Genomic DNA, 16,465 nt, shown 5'->3' with positions numbered 1-16,465 from the left:
CCATGTCAATTTGACAGTAAAGACTGGTATAACTGACTCACCACCGCACAATAACATCACCAACATAACATGTAATCCACATGGCTTGAAACTCACACTTGCCATATTCATAGTCCTTGGTTTTAGAACTACCTTCAATTAAGTACATTATTTTAATGATCAGGAGCCAATGATGTTGAATAAATTGCTCCTCCCTTATACTGGATCTCCAAGCTCCTAATATTAAATCAGTACAGACTTTGGTGTGACTTCTTCATGTTGTGATGCGAATGCGATCAATTCAGAGCAGATTTACCAGGCCTGACTGTTCAAACTCCTGGTACATGGGCATTAGAATAGTATACCCAAACAAGGGAAATTCAGAAACACAGGACCAGGTTTGGGGCTAGTGTGAGTTTCAAGCCCTGCAAATAGAATGGCTATCACATAACAATAATTTTAAACTGCATTATTTTGAAAGGAAATTGGACACTTTATTTAATTATTTATCTATGTATTAATTAACATTAAATAAATAACCTTATAGAAGAATATACATTGAGGATTTGTAAATTGATAGTCTTAATTTATTATAAGAACCTAAAAAAGACTGTACCGCTGCCTCTGGGTTTTAACATCCATTAACATCCAATACAAAACTTGGACATACTATACAGCACAGTAGAATGTTAGGTTATTATCATAACCCTGGTTCCCTGAACTAGAAATGTAACCATTACCGAATGGGTATTTACCTCCTAAAGACATGAATCCTGAATACTTTATACCAAAGCTATTTGAGCTGTAAATCTCCCTCCCAACCAGAAAAGGCGCTGTGTAAGGTTGGTTGTATGTTTTCCCCTTGACTGACACGGTAGGTAGAAACCAGAAGTCAGCCATCTTTAGAGCAAGTGCTCTAAAGAACTCCATTGCGGTCACATATGGGTCAGGCAGCGATTGGGTAAACCATGACGCTGGGCTGACTGCAGGGAGGAGTTGTACAAAGGGGACCCAGTTGCGCGAGTACAGCCCCCTCACGCTGAATGTGAAACCTGAGCCGAAGCGCTGTTTTGTTTGTTGTTTGTTAAGTGTTGTTTGTCTTGCAGAGGAGAATTGAGAGTCAGGAGCTGCAGCCACAGAGTCAGCACCACACCTTGTGCACTACCCTCACTGCACTGCACAACACAGACACGCATCACGTACTGTACCAAACAGCACAGTTTTCATGCACGGAGGATTGTGGCTATTGGAGTGTTGGACTTTTGTTTTGGGACTGAAACCTGTTCAACCTTGCCCTATACCATTGTTGGTATAGGGTGGATTATTACCATTTTTGATTATTATTATTATTTCTAAACAAAGTGTAAAATAAAGAACAGACTTTTTTGCACTATAAAATATTGTTTTGGGATATTTCCTTTTTATCCACACACCACTCACATCCTGACAGAGCCTGTGACGCTGCTTAGACAGGGCTTGATCACAGGACTTTGCCCCATAGCAGACAAAAAATTGTTCAGACTGCATCCAACTTTTTGTCCTGTCAACATAATACGCCAGGGCCCAAACTGGGCAGAGCATATGGAGCTGTCGCTCCCTGTCAAACTGGAAAGGAGGTAGATAGAAAGTCTCCAATTCCACAGACTGGTTGACATGGAAAGCCGAGATAGTCTTCGGCAAGAAGGCATGATTGGTACGGAGCGTGACCTTTGTCCTGTCCTCTGTAAAAAAATAAGCAGGCTTTCATGATAGAGAATGCCTGCATCTCACTCACCCGCTTTGCAGAGGTGATAGCAAGCAAGAAAGCCACTTTAAATGATAGCAATTTCAGCTCAGTTGAATGCATGGGTCCAAATGGAGGCTTCATGAGTGCATTAAGTACCACGGTTAGCCTTGAGCGAGGGACTATGTCCTTCATAGGCGGACGAAGTCGCCAAGCCTCTTTAAAAAATTGCCCCGCCAGGAAGTGAGCTCCTGGGGAGACAATCTTGACATGGCAAGCTGAAATAGCTGCCAGATAGACCTTTAACGTGGAGGGGGATTTTCCCTCATCAAAAATGTCCTGCTTGTATCCGTACTGGGAACACGTGGATGCTGCCCTGGCATTCTGTAGGGTGTCAATAACCCTGTTGGAAAGTCCCATACGACTAAAATGCAGCCACTCAGGGGCCAAACCCAGAGTTGCAGGCTCGATGGGTTGGGATGCCATGAGGTCCCCCGTGTCTGGCTGAGCAGGTTGCGGCACGTCAGCAGTCTCCACGGCTGGACGCTCAGGAGCTGCATTATGGTTGAAAACCAGATTCTCCTGGGCCAGTATGGGGCTATATGGAGCACCTTGTTTCTCCTGCTGTAGGCCAGGGCACGTGCAAGGTTGCAGTGGTCCTCTTGATTAGCGGTATGAGCTCTGCCGTCAGGGAGAGCTTTACCGCTGGGGACGTTCTGTCCGACTCCACGTCCTCGGACTTCCTCAGAGGCTCCGATGGCCAGTATGTCCTCCTGTGGCCAATATGTGCTTGCAGCCCCGTGGGGCCCCAAGGGGGCAAGCGGTGCCAAGTGTTCCTGCAGCAATTCAGCAAGAACAGTTCCCTGGTGTGAAACAGCTGTCAGATGTTTTCCATCTGCTCCAAGTCTGCCGATCGCCTGGAACGGCAACTCTTCTTCCTCTTATGCGGGGGAGGGGAAGGAGAGGCAGAGCTCGAGGAGGATGAGGAAGACAGTTTCCTGCCTGGACTGCTTTCCCGGGTGCATCCTCCGCTCTCCCTGGCACAAAGCCATGGGGAGAGAACGCAGCAACCTCTCTAAGAGAGATTGATGGGGAGAGTACTGAGCAGGAGTAAGAATGTTCCTTTGAGTTGCAGGATAACCTTTTCTCAAGCATGCGCTTGAAGGGGCTCAAAATTTGCAGAAGCTGTGATTAACCAGTACCTCCTTGGCATGCTCCGGCCCCAGGCAGGAAGGGCACCTGTTGTGCTTGTCCTCCATAGGCAGACTGGCATTGCATGTCTCACAGGGATAGAACCTGGGCATGATGCAAGAAGCAAGCAATGCAATGTACAGTATAGGGTTGTACAGCTGTTGCCTCAATCTGCTTATGTATTGAACGATTTGATGACCTTGGCAACGGGTCGGTTAGGTACCGGTTTGGTGTACTAAACACCGGGTCGGTACTGGTTCGGTGGCTTTGGCACCAGTTCGGAACTGGGACGGTTCGGCACCGGTTCAATGACTTCCGCACGGGTTTCAGTACTGGTTCGGTGGCTTCAGCACTGGGTCGGTACTGGTTTAAGACCGGTTCAGGCTGTTATGCACAAATACACATAAACAGAAAAACTATTACAGCGATTCGCTTAAATATCACATGCAAAGTATTCAGGATTCGGGTCTTTAGGAGGTAAATACCCATTCGGTAATGGTTACATTTCGTACTTGAAAGGGAACCATTCATTTTACAAACACGTCTACTGTGTAACAGTACCCTGTAACACATTTACTTTGTTGTCTTACAGAAAATGCAGTAATCCTTCCTTTATGTCTTTACAGTGCAGTATAGCACTTTCATTAATAAATTTAAAGCACCTGTATTACAATTACATATGGAGATTACTTGATGTCAAATTAACAATTTTACAGTAATAATTTCAATATCCAAATATCTCTTTTCAATCAGCTGGGACTAGTGGGGTTTCACAGCATACAGAATTTTCTAAAATGCCTACTTGTGAATCCGGGGTCCTACAGCAGCTGGTCCAGAAACAGGCCTGGTGGATTCCATGCTGGAAAGACTGGCCCTCAGATGCTGATGTACTTTTGGCCTCACCACCTCTATGGTTGAATTCTCTTGATCCAGAAGGGCAAACTTCTCATCTGAGTGTAGCGCTCCAGTCTGTGCTCTGGATGGAGGTGTCCCTGTTCCCTGTCCCAGCCCCTGTACTCCCTCCTGCTGCCCCAGGTCCGGGATCTTCAGGCGCCACGCTTGCAGGTTGTGGGTCCTCCGAACTCCAGAGGGAGCTCCCAGGGGACAGGGGGGAGATGGGCAAACTGGGGGGCTCGGAGAGAGGTTTAGGGCCACTAATAATAATAATAATAATTAAAATATTTATTATATTTATTAGCATTCTTCCAAAAAAAATACAACTGGCTTACAAAACAATTTAGAGTCTGTGTGTTGTACAAAGATTGTCTGTACTTGACAAGCAGTTTCTCTTTCTCGATACATTACAAAGTAATAATTTTTACACTTAAGGCATACTCACTTCCTCACAATCAGCCTTTTTACTGTGTAGTTAGTAAAATAATGATCTACGCAGAAATAATAGAGAATCATACCAAACACACATGATGGGATAATAAAGGTAAGAAATTACATATTGGGAAAATACAAATGATATAAAGGATCCCTCTAAAGGGGTTTTAGCTAACACTAGGTAAAAGAAAGGTTTCAGTTTGCTTGCCTTCCCTTCACATGTAAGAAGGCTCTGAAGAGGTGGGGACAATTTCAACTTTCAGGTGAAATTACCAAGGAAGTGCAACACTATCTGAAAGTAAAGCCTGCAAACAGATTTCTTTAACCTAGTGTAGTAGGCTGTGTGGTCCAGTGGTTAAAGAAATGGGCTTGTAACCAGAAGGTCCCCGGTTCAAATCCCACCTCAGTCACTGACTCATTGTGTGACCCTGAGCAAGGCACTTAACCTCCTTGTGTCTGCTAAATAAACACATAATAATAATAGATTTCAAGTTAATTATTTACCAGCTATTTGTGGAACAAATATTCAAATGCTTGAAATGTATTTCAAGGCAAAAATGACCAAGGCATTGTTTGCCATGAGTATGAAACATGGAGTAGCAGGTGGGAGTGCATTGATCTTACCAGGAGGAGGAGGAAAGGGGTATCCAGAGGACTGGAATGAGGAGTCTGGAGATGTCCTGGCAGTCCAATCATCACTCAAGGCTCCCTTGATCTCATCTTCCTCAGCGCTGTCACTCAGGCTGTACCGATCCTGCTCCCCCTCCTCATCATCACTATGGGAGATCTTCAGCACCTGGGGCTCTCGCTCCTTCTGAATCGCATCCAGCCGCCTGCAATAAAAGGACAAGATTATCAAGGTTTCACACACAGCAACTGGGGTACTACATTCAGAATACAACATGTATCATGCAGGCCACAATATCATGCTAAATGTTAGGCTACATTATCAGTGCAATATCATAAAATGATCATTAATGGGCTTTTGGTAACTTAAATGTGATAGGGAGAGCATGCATTCATAGCAACGATATACAGTATCACACTTATTCATCAGCTTTTCCTATGTTTTACTTTTTATCATAATACACAAACCTCTGTTCAGCAACAGTTGAAACAACGAATACAAGTGCATCTCATTTTGGTTGTAAGTAAGTATTTATGGTACCAACCTGCAAACTCATATTACAATAACACAAAGTGGGACTCATCTTGACTTTAATATATTGCTCAGGATGATGTCTAAACGTATCTATGTGGAACATATGATATAATCCTGTTCTGGTACCAAAAAACTAGGTTTCTGCAATGGTCACTGATAAGACTGGCACTGGCAAGCCAGTGGAATTGTCCCTTATATTTAACTAGAACTAAATACACACATTTAGAATTGAAAAAAGAATAAATAGTTCCTACTTGTTATGTTCCATCCTCCATGCCTTCAGTTCAGCAAAAATGTCCTCTCGACCCCTATTTTCAAGTTCTATGTCGAAGGTGTGTTCTGGTTTGTGGCTGTAGTGTGCAAAGGGATTTGGAGGAGATGGAGAAGCCAGCTGAAAATTATATGTTTAGAGTTATTTACTTTAAAGTCTGTTTCAAAGCTATTTTCAAAATGGCAACTCTAGTGCACTGATAGTGTAAGGATTATTGCCCACATTGTCAATCAGGTAACACGGAACAGAAAATCCAGAACACTATTTATTTTTTTTTAATCGCTCTTCCTGCAGTGATTTAGAGGACAGATCTCAAACCCTAGTGCATACGTGGGGATATATAACGCTATATTTTTTGGAACCCCACTACTTACTCTTTAATATTAACTTAGAAAAGATTATGTTTTTTAATGCCTAACAAAAATAGTGAAAGCAAATACAGTAATTGTGTAGGTAAAATGTAATTGAACTACTAATTCTTAGGTTGTCAACACCAAACATCTTCTAATTAGCTAAATAAAATATAATTTATACATGCATGTAAGTGTAAAGCCCAACTAAAAAAAAAAACACCATCAAAGTTGTAGAATCTATATATTACAGTGCTCCCACTTTATAATGCTGTTGCTGGGGAGCCATAGATATGACTTGCAATTTGTGTTCTGCCTTACAAGTAGAATGCTAATGCTACTGTAGCGGCATTATGGGGCATATGGGAGCCATGACCATACAACCATATAACTTTATTTCATCAGCAACATAACAGATAAAAACACTTAGACCTTTAATTTAATCTCAGGGAAAACAGAACCAGGCAGAGATTTAGATGGAAAAAAAGATGCATCAAAACACTGTGCTCTTTTTAAAATTAAGTCCCAGTATAGTAAATAGTGGGTCTGGGCGACTTCCATATCATGTATGATGTCAGTTTTTCTGAAGTCAGTCACCACCACATAAAACACAATAATCTGTGTAATGCAGGATTTATTTTATGTAGGAATTACATGTATGTAGTAAACAGGTATTAACAATAACTAATTAAAATGTAATAGTATTCTTTAATGCAAGAATATCATCACGTTGAAGTTTTGCTCTGTGAATTGTCTAGAAATTTAGATTATATGATTACAAAAATACAGTTATGATCTGCACTAAAAACACTTCTTTAACAAAAACAATACAATCTTGGTGAATAGCTATGCATTTCAAGGTAAGAATTACTAAATACACTTCAAGCCCCCAAACCCAACCAGTCTACAAGATGGTGGCAACAGCATATTTTAAAGTTGAAAGTCAAATGCAAGGTGCCCGTTTTGTTTGAAGTGATAAAAAAATCTATCACAACATTTTATTATTTGGTATCTGAGTCACATGAGATAAGCTACATGAGTGATCTACTGAACGATGACAGCCTCTATAATTCAGTCCTCCACAACACTCCATCCTCTGCTGCTGTTTGGGCTGAAAAAGACAAATCTAGGAGTAACTATGAACACCAGTGACTCCAGGAAGTATCAATGGGCTTTAAGGTCTCTAAAAGAAGTTAGAAAGCAATACAATAAAGCTTACATTCAGTTTTTGCCTTCTTGCACGTAGGGCTTTAATAGGATTCCCACAAATGACCTGTCCAACACCTGTAAAATAAATGACATGGAGGATTTTTATACCATGGGGAGCAATGTCTGAAACAGGTCTGACCTAGTCGAATTCCCATTGACAATCCCAGTTCAAGTTGGAAACACCTGTAATATGCAGCACACACTTCTGCGTAACACTGCATCACATGACATATGACATCTCTGATATGAAAAGCTATTTTAGGAAGTTTTAATGATAATGGTCAAGACAGCAGATCTGGCAGTATTCTAAGTACCCCTTGTTCAGAATTAACCTCTACTGACAACTCTGTTCAGATGTCTATCGTGTGTATCCAACCACAAAATGAAGCGCTACCAGGTGCATACGGTAGGCAGTATCTATCAAATTGGGTGTCAATATACAGTAGCTAAAGCATGTGTATGGTCCGCACAGTCCCTAGATCTGTTACACTGAAGACATTGAGAAAGACTTCTCGTCAAAACGTTTGTCGTTGAACTCATTAAGTATTTCTGAATTTAGTTTTATAGTTATAGATGAGTCCTTAGATCTAATAATGAACATGGGATGATGCCTGGAGTGTCAAATGTATCTGTAAGTATTTCCAATTGAAGACCAATCCCCAACACTGCAAGTGGAGATTACCATGTGTCAAGTCGCTGGCATCCTCCTCCAGCATGGTCTCATCAGAGCCTGTAGACCCAGGGTGTAATCCCCCGGCTGACAGAGGCCGGTTGCTCCCAGGCATCCCCGCGCTGGCCGGTCTCTGTGCTGTCCAGGGCCTCCTGGCCGATCCGGGCCTGGACGAGCGAGGATGCTGCCCTGAGGAGGGCCTTCCTGAAGCTACAGACTCGTCTGTGGAGAAACAGGTCTTCAATGAGCACCTGCAAGCCAGAGCAAAGGCTCAACTCAACAACACTTCTCAACCTTCCTAATGAAAACAATGTACTATCTGTGTGCCTTAATGCAGCTAGGTCAATGAGCGATCAGGTGTGCAACTTAGTTGATGGCAACCGAGTCACTTACATGTGGATGTCCCTGCAACCAGTTGCGAGCAATTGTCCAACCAGTTGATTGAAGTAGAGGGCTCTACTTTCCAAGCACCCTCCTGAGCGACTTCTGTAGACACAGGCGATCACGTGGCAATTCGCGAACTCTGATTGGTTCTTATAATGCTGCCTGCACGGCTTGCATATCCTGTCATTAAGAAGCGCTAACTTTCTTTTTCAATTAAAGGTTATACTAAGTTTAGTATTAGTATAGTAAGGGATAAAGGGAGAGAGAAAAAAACGCTATGGACTTAAACCCTTGTTGTCAGCTGCAGACATCCACATGTGAATTCTCCTCCCCCCGTTGTGCACATTTGAGACAGGACAGGTTTTTAAATGTGCACCTAAACTAAAAAAAATAGGGTGTAAATTGAGCATGATTCATACATTTACAGTCACTTTATCATGCACACTATAACTAATAAACCTAGTCCACAGGAGCAAGACTTTGGTAGGACAAGCGGTTCACTCCCAGGAGGTAGAGGGTGTGGAGAATTTTTGGGTATTTGGGTACATAGAACCTCTCAGGCGGTCAGTGAGGCCATCACATCAGAACCTCAACAAATCTGCTCACTGCATTATAACACACACTGATGTCTGCAATTACTGTTATGTATTTAACTTTGTATACCATATTTCTGAAAATATGCACCTAGGTTTTTGTCATATGCTCCCTTCGTTGTTAAGATCCACCCCGATTGCAGATCCTTAAGCCAGGGGTTGACCCAGATGCACTTTGATTTTAAGACAGTTGATGTTCCCATCCTGTAACTGAAGGCGATTGTTTTAAAATAATCTTCCTTTGATAAGTACCTACAAAGGCTCATAGATACTTAATGTAGCAATGAAACATTTGATTATTTACAATGTTTATTTCTATTTACTTTTGCAGTCGAAGAATGCGGAATAAATGGAAAAATCAGCAAGATACATACATAAAAAACCAAATCTATACCAACAGGCAACATGTTTCTGTTGAAATGTGCTTTATAATCACTCTGAAAGAATATATTTTTGTGGTATCTAATGATTACATTGACCTAATAATAATAATAATAATAATAATAATAATAATAATAATAATAATAATAATAATAATAATAATTTGCAATTTCACTTAAATGCTTGCATTACAACCTATGAATAGTTATTTTTTTGTTACATTTATAATTCGCTCACAGAACATTCAGCAACTTGACAGAGGAGCAAGTTGCTAAGGAGAAAAGAAGAAAATAAAAGTGCGTCAAAAAAATAAGGATGAACCCGTTGGGAAACACCTGATGGCATATTTACAGAATAAAAATACCAGTTCGTGAGATGAAGATGAGCTATTTTTGCTCAGCCAGCTTGCACATTGAAATGTCTCCTAGTCCTACCCCTGAAGAAAGCGCAAGTGAAACTTGGTATACAGCAGCTCATAAATGAAGTCGAGTTTTCTCCAGCAATTAATATTATGCAATCCCTCCCACTTCCAATGTTCCATCCGAACCCACCATCACAGAATTGTTATACCCAGAAATCACATTATGAAATGAGTACTTACCACAATCTGTGAAAATGAAATGTTAGAATAAATAAAGGTTTTGTAAAAAGTGTCTAATAAATATTTGTTTAGCTTACTTTATATTTAATCTTTTTTTTGTTTGTTTTATTTTTCTACAAGTTGAAAAAAAAAAAAAAAAAAGTTGTGTGATTACCTTAAACAGCCACTCTCTCAGAGGGAGTGATGACTTCTCTCCAGTTGGTATTCTTTTTGTGCAGCTTTGGTCCCACCCTATCAAGCACCTCCTTGAACTGATCACTTTTCATTCTGAAGTACTGGAAGGATCTTGCACTGTCCAGTTTCAGTTCTTGAACTAAACGGTGGTACTCCCCAAACCTTTTTCTTTTTTGTTTGATTTCATGTACCCACTTTCTCCTTTTTAGTTTCGTTTTCTGTTTAAGAACATCAGCAGTAAAGCCTCTTCATTGATTGGATCAATTTTTTCCTTCTCCCTTCTCTGCTAAAATCTGCTGTGTCTATAAACCCCAAAAAATTGCTTGCTGTGCGTGCCGCCCCCGTCAATATTAGTGCCACGGTCAGTGAAAAAATCTGCTTTCCGCCGCACCGCCCACGCCGCCTGAGCCACGTCCAGTGTGAATGAGCCTTAATTCCTTGGCTATCTAGCCTATTTTACATGTCTATGATAGGCAATCAGAACTGAAGAGCAGCTCTTGAACTCATTGTCAAAGCATCGTAACACAGACTTATCAAGCAATAGAAAAAGGCAACGTTTGAGTAATTGCAATAAGAACCACTTAGAATGATAGCAAACATCATAACAATGTATAACACAATTACTTAAACTTAGTTTTAAGATATTTACTCTTTAATCAAGAAGTGTGGTAAATTGGACAACAAATGCCCCAACTTCAGTAGTTCTGCATAAAATCATGTGTTCCTAACCCAGGGTTATATATATATGGACTCTGGCTTCCATACTGCAATCCCTACCTTGGTTGTCAGTGTCTTCTGTCGAATTACAGTCTTTGATGGACTGCTTTACAATCATCCAGTCCTCATTAGGTTTATTGCTGCGAGGTGCAGCACTGTGATCGGCAGGGATGTCATCCAAATACTTCAAGTGCGGGACCAGTTCCTTCACTGCGGCTCTATAGCTGTACCCTGAGGACTGCATGCAAAACAAAATCAACCAGTTTAACCAGATTAGAGGCTATCACATTTATTCACAGCTGTTTGATACTGATATGCTCCATTATTCAAATGAGCCCCTGCACAACCCAGATCCTTTCTGCTAGCTGCAGTGTTTTGTTTTCTGACTGGTGCTGAATGTTGTGCAAACCGCAGACTGTGTCAAATTGTCAGAAGTCCCTATATGACTTAAATAAGGCTTTAAAATATATTGTCTTTCCCCTTATTGGCAGCTGTGTTATCACTCGTTCCCTTTTCATTGTGCTGAAGATCTTTTCATTCTTTGCAGTTATTCATAAATTAGTTACTAACATACATCCTCCACCAAAGCAATAACTACAAAATTACAGCAATCAGTACCATAAAATTACAGGTCATCATGGACTACATTCACAGTATGCACATGTGAAATAACTTCAGATAAAGAATTTCAAAAACGTACTGATGTAATAAAAAAAAAGTGACAGACAGACAGACAGACAGACCAAGAGGCCCCCCTTAAGCTCTAGATTTTTCTGTTTTTCTTGTTTTTCTTTTCTAAAGAAAAGATTGAATCTTGTGGGATTATATCTGTACCTAAAATATGGTTTTCATATACACCCTTATATTTACACACCTTTCTAAAAATATTTCAATTTTTTTAAACCTGGGAATGGTAAGCAACGGTGTGGTGTTGAATATTTTCATTTAATATTCAAAACTTGCCAGAAATGTAACAAATCGTTTAGATGACTATGTTACAACAATCAGACAGTACATAAAAAGCAAGAAGCGTTTAGTTAAAAAAATATATATATATCTAAAAAGAAAAATATGTACAGCACTAACATTAATCTCCGACATAAAACGATTTCCTTTAAAATCCATTTTTGGTTTGCTTACTGTGCCAGAAGCTGTAATATGTAACAGTAGGCTAGCAACAGAAGAATTGATTTTTGGAGCAACAGAGTGACATAGTAAGGACAGGCAGGTTTCAATCTTGTAAAATGTCCCCCCAAAAAATCCATAGAAGACTATTGTACACTGTCTATGAAATATTAGAATCAATAGTATGTGCTATACATCTTCAAAATATTGATTAAACAATCTTAATGCAGTTAAATTTCTAATTCTCCAGTACGAAACGTCTGACCTCATATTCATTTCTCAATAACCTGCAGGTTTACATTATAGCTCATTTCTATAGTTTCTTTAATGGTCAGTGCAAGTCCCTGCAGAGGCTATGGGTTCAAGCCCCAGTGGGGACCCACAAAGACAAAACAGGAGTCTCAAATTAGTACTCGGGCAGGCTGGTAGTGTATCCAGATGGTAAATAAACTCCAGCCGGCTAAAAAAACAAAACACAACTAGTTTATCTCTGGGTCCCCCTGCTGGCAAAGATATGGACACAGTACCTCCAACAATAAAAGCAAATTGAGACTTGTACAGCTGAGGCCACTGTTAACTGTGGTTCCTGAAGTCAAGCAGACACATGTTTAATCAGTTTAAACGTTTTTTAAACTGTATTTTTCTCCATATGATAATTGTAAATCTTACCCATCATTATTATTTTGTATATGCGAATGGTCAGGATTATTTACACCAGTGTTTGCCAACCTGGGGTCCGACGCCCTTTGGGCTTCCAGGGCACATCACAAATGTTATTTTTTCACAGCCACAGGAATTTTGATTTATATAAATATGTTTTACCAATCCCTTTTATTTACTGTATGTATACTACAATGAGTACAGTGCGATGCAAATGGGAATCAAAGGTAAATGAATTGCAGTACCACAATAAAAAGTATAGTTCATGTAAAAACATTAAAAACATTTTTTTAAATGACATAGCCTATTCCTTGCCTCTGTTGCAACGTTAATGTCCTTTACCGGCTGCAATATTAAAAAAAAAAGTCAAACATTCTTTTATACCCATTTATACCAAAAGAATATCCCATGACTTTTAAATCTTAACAATGGCTGGACACAATTTGGATAATTAATGCTTTATAAAAACAACATAGTGTTCTGGATCCATCAGGAAACTTTATTAACAATTTGAAAAACAATGTACTTGCGTCTACTATTTTATAAATAACTTTAGCCTTTTTCCTGCCCACAATATTCTCTAAGAAGCTTGTCTAAAACATGGAAAATAAATGTAATACTGATAAATCCCCCCATCAATTTGTGTAAAGTAATAAATGAAAATATAGAGCACCTCAGAAATCCATTAACACTGTAAAACAAGATTAGGTCAGAAGAGCCTTCTTCTCTTATGAGGTCTTGCTCTCCTAAGTGCAGAGAACAAAACAGATACCGAATCCCCTGTGAACAATGAGATGCAGTAAAAGCTGATGATCTCATCCATAAGCTCTGACTTATAACCTTGAGGAAGGTTATTTCAAATAGAAGTCAGCTAGTGCACTCATTAACAAAAAATGCAATTGTGTGACTGTTGCCTACATCTTCAGAAATGTTAATATTGTGCAGAGCCTTTAAATGTTTGTAAATCATTAGAAACATGTGCCGTAACACTGGCAACAGCACTGTAAACAGAGGCCACCAGGACGGTACTGATTTGACGTCAGGTATTTGAATGGTTACAGAGGAATAAATGACCAATCCTTATGATTACCACATTTAATGAGGTTGAAAATCTGCAGCACATCTGATCTCCAGAGTAGAGTCATCTCTTTTGAGACTGCTCCTTGTGAATCATCAGTAAGGCTGTATTTATTTCATGGTTATCACGGATTTCCGTGAAATATATCCATTGCCATGTAATGCAGTCAGCACTCGGATATCCGTTACCCAGATACACGTCAGTCGTGTTTTACCGCCCTTGTATTAAAATTAAAATCAATCCCTATTATAGATATTTGTAACAAATGCACTTACCCGTCGCATGCGATTTCCGACTCCGTCACCATTTTTGTGATACAAAGCCCATCTCTCAATGTTACAATTTATTTGAATATCCGTCGCAGCCCGCATTTTTTTTTTCTGCATGCCAAATCAGTCTGAAGCAGTTGCAATTAATTAATAGATAGAGACAATAAATCTGCCAGCTACCGAACCACGCCCCAGTCTTGACTGCTCATTATTATTATTATTATTATTATTATTATTATTATTATTATTATTATTTATTTCTTAGCAGACGCCCTTATCCAGGGCGACTTACAATTGTTCCAAGATATCACATTATTTTTACATACAATTACCCATTTATACAGTTGGGTTTTTATTGGAGCAATCTAGGTAAAGTACCTTGCTCAAGGGTACAGCAGCAGTGTCCCCCACCTGGGATTGAACCAACGACACTCCGGTCAAGAGTTCTGTGCATGGGTAACATTTTAATTTAATTTTGCTGTTGGGTCGTTAACAGGGAATTTTACATACTGCTACAATAGGTATCAGATGTAAAAGTATGTACTGTATTACAATCCACGTGTCGTCTCTTTTGGCAAGTGACATTTTCATTATCATATCGTTCTGAATTAAAATACTTCTTCTGTTGAAAATATAGTACTGTACTAACAAAACCAATACAGTACATCCAAATGGAATACTTATCAGTCTTTTCAGATATGTATTTTTGATATTGTATCATTTTTGTGTTCCCTGAAAAAAGGGTTGGAACGGGCCAAAATGAAATAATCAGATATGCGTCACACGCGTTTAACCATCTCTGAAGTTAAAATTTGATAGGGTCAGATATGTGAGTGCTGACTGTATGTAGTTCCCCGTGAAAATTCCTATAACTGAAAGGCAGTTTAATCCCATCTAAATCTATAGTGGGGCCCCCACCTTCACCCCCAAATAAAAAATGTGTTTCTATCGAAAAGCTTTTCATAACCATACAGTAGCCCCTTGCTAAACTGAATATGTTTGTCCATTTGTCCAGTTTTCAAATAAAATGTGAATTCGTATAATAATTCTTCTTTAAGAAAATCTTTATTTTAGTGGTGTTTCAATTAAATAATATACATAACACAGGGTAGCTGTGAAATGTAAAAATAATAAATACTGTACTGCTATCTAGCTGTACTGGGTAACAATGGAACGTTCCCTGACTTATTGACTATTGCATGGGATATATCTCTTGTAGCCCGAATTACCTGAGCACTTATATCAGCTGCTCTTTTAAGAGCCCCTTATGTGTCGGGCGTCGTCTCTGCCCCAGCAGATAAAGACGACTGTCACATTGGGACCAGCGCCATTTTTTCTTCAGGCCTGCTGCGTTGGAGAGAATGCAGTGACCTTAAAGGGTAATGGTTACATGTCTGCCCTTAACACTCTGGTACCAAAACCAGGGTTCTGCTGGTAAAAGTATGAGGTGTGGCCCATACTGCAGCGTGCAAATGTCTGTGACAGATGCGCCCTGGAATAACGCCCAAGAGGTAGCAAGGCCTCTTGTGCAGTGACCTGCTCTGGTGGGGCAGGTTGGCTAGATCGTATGCAATCCTGACCGTGTCTACAATCCACCTCGACAGCCGCTGTTTAGACAAGGCTTGTCTGTAGAACTTAGACCCGAAGCAAACAAACAATTGCTCGGATTGCCACCAACTCTGGGTGCAGTCAACACAATACGCCAGTGCTCTAACTGGACAGAGCATATGGAGTTTTGTCTCTCTGTTAGACTGGAAAGGAGGTGGATGGAAGGTCTCCATTTCCACTGATTGGTTGATATGGAAAGCAGAAATGCTCTTAGGGTGAAAAGCAAGATTAGTGCAGAGAGTAACGTTAGTTCTGTCCGGAAAAAATCAAACAGGCTTTTGCCGTTGAGAATGCTTGCATTTCACCTACACGAATGACGCCGGTAATAGCAAGCAGGAAAGCTGTGTTTGAGGATAGGAATTTCAGATCAGCTGAATGAAGGGGCTTGAATGGCGGTCTTGCAAGTGCGTCCAGCACTACACTGAGTCGCCAGAGAGGGACAACGGTCCTTTCTAGGGGGTCTAACCTTCCAGCACCCTTAAAAAAATTGTTCCGCCAAGATGTGTGTCGATATAGTCGTTAATGGTGTGGAGGGAGATTTCCCTTCATCAAAAAGGTCCTGCAAAAATATCAGTATATCTGCCATGGGGCAAGTGTGGGGTTCAGTGCACGCGACTGACACACATTTGGAAGACACCCCACTTGTAGCCGTCTCGCAAGAAGGTCTGTCGCCCAGTTCCTCACCCCTGGCAGGTGAACTACTGACTGAAAGCAGGTGTTTGTGAGCCCATAACAAAAGCTTCTGGGCAACACGATTGAGACCGGGAGACCGGAGACTGCCCTGGTGGTTGATATAAGCCACTACCGTGGCGTTGTCTCCCTTGTATCTGCTGGGAAAGTTGCTGCAGGGTCAGATGAACTTCCGGCAGTTCCAAAACATTTATTTGGAGACCCTCCCATGGGGGTTTCCATACACCCTGGTCGTTCCAGACAGCACCCCAACCAAGGTTGGAAGCATCTGTGGTCACCACCTCTTTCCTCGTGATACTGC

The 16,465-nt window shown here is 40.5% G+C and overlaps 1 protein-coding gene across 3 annotated transcripts in view; it reads right to left on the bottom strand.

The window, feature by feature from the left end:
* The window catches only part of LOC117432103 (leucine-rich repeat-containing protein 56-like), a 30,791-nt gene that overhangs the window by 1,493 nt on the left and 12,833 nt on the right, over window positions 1-16,465 (bottom strand). For 2 of the 3 annotated variants that reach the window (XM_059002019.1, XM_059002020.1), the window contains exons 7-12: window positions 10,795-10,972; window positions 7,897-8,106; window positions 7,225-7,289; window positions 5,639-5,775; window positions 4,847-5,055; window positions 3,696-4,047 (exon numbers count right to left, since the gene is read on the bottom strand). In XM_059002019.1, the coding sequence (XP_058858002.1) occupies window positions 3,696-4,047; window positions 4,847-5,055; window positions 5,639-5,775; window positions 7,225-7,289; window positions 7,897-8,106; window positions 10,795-10,972 (1,151 nt within the window). Of the gene's footprint in view, window positions 1-3,695; window positions 4,048-4,846; window positions 5,056-5,638; window positions 5,776-7,224; window positions 7,290-7,896; window positions 8,107-10,794; window positions 10,973-16,465 lie in introns of those variants that run through there. The other variant, XM_059002021.1, reaches the window with a different exon arrangement.

Source organism: Acipenser ruthenus, chromosome 27, assembly GCF_902713425.1.
Source record: "Acipenser ruthenus chromosome 27, fAciRut3.2 maternal haplotype, whole genome shotgun sequence".
Taxonomy (NCBI): domain Eukaryota; kingdom Metazoa; phylum Chordata; class Actinopteri; order Acipenseriformes; family Acipenseridae; genus Acipenser; species Acipenser ruthenus.
The sequence above is the reverse complement of the archived record's forward strand: the minus strand, read 5'-3'. Positions and strand labels throughout refer to the sequence as shown.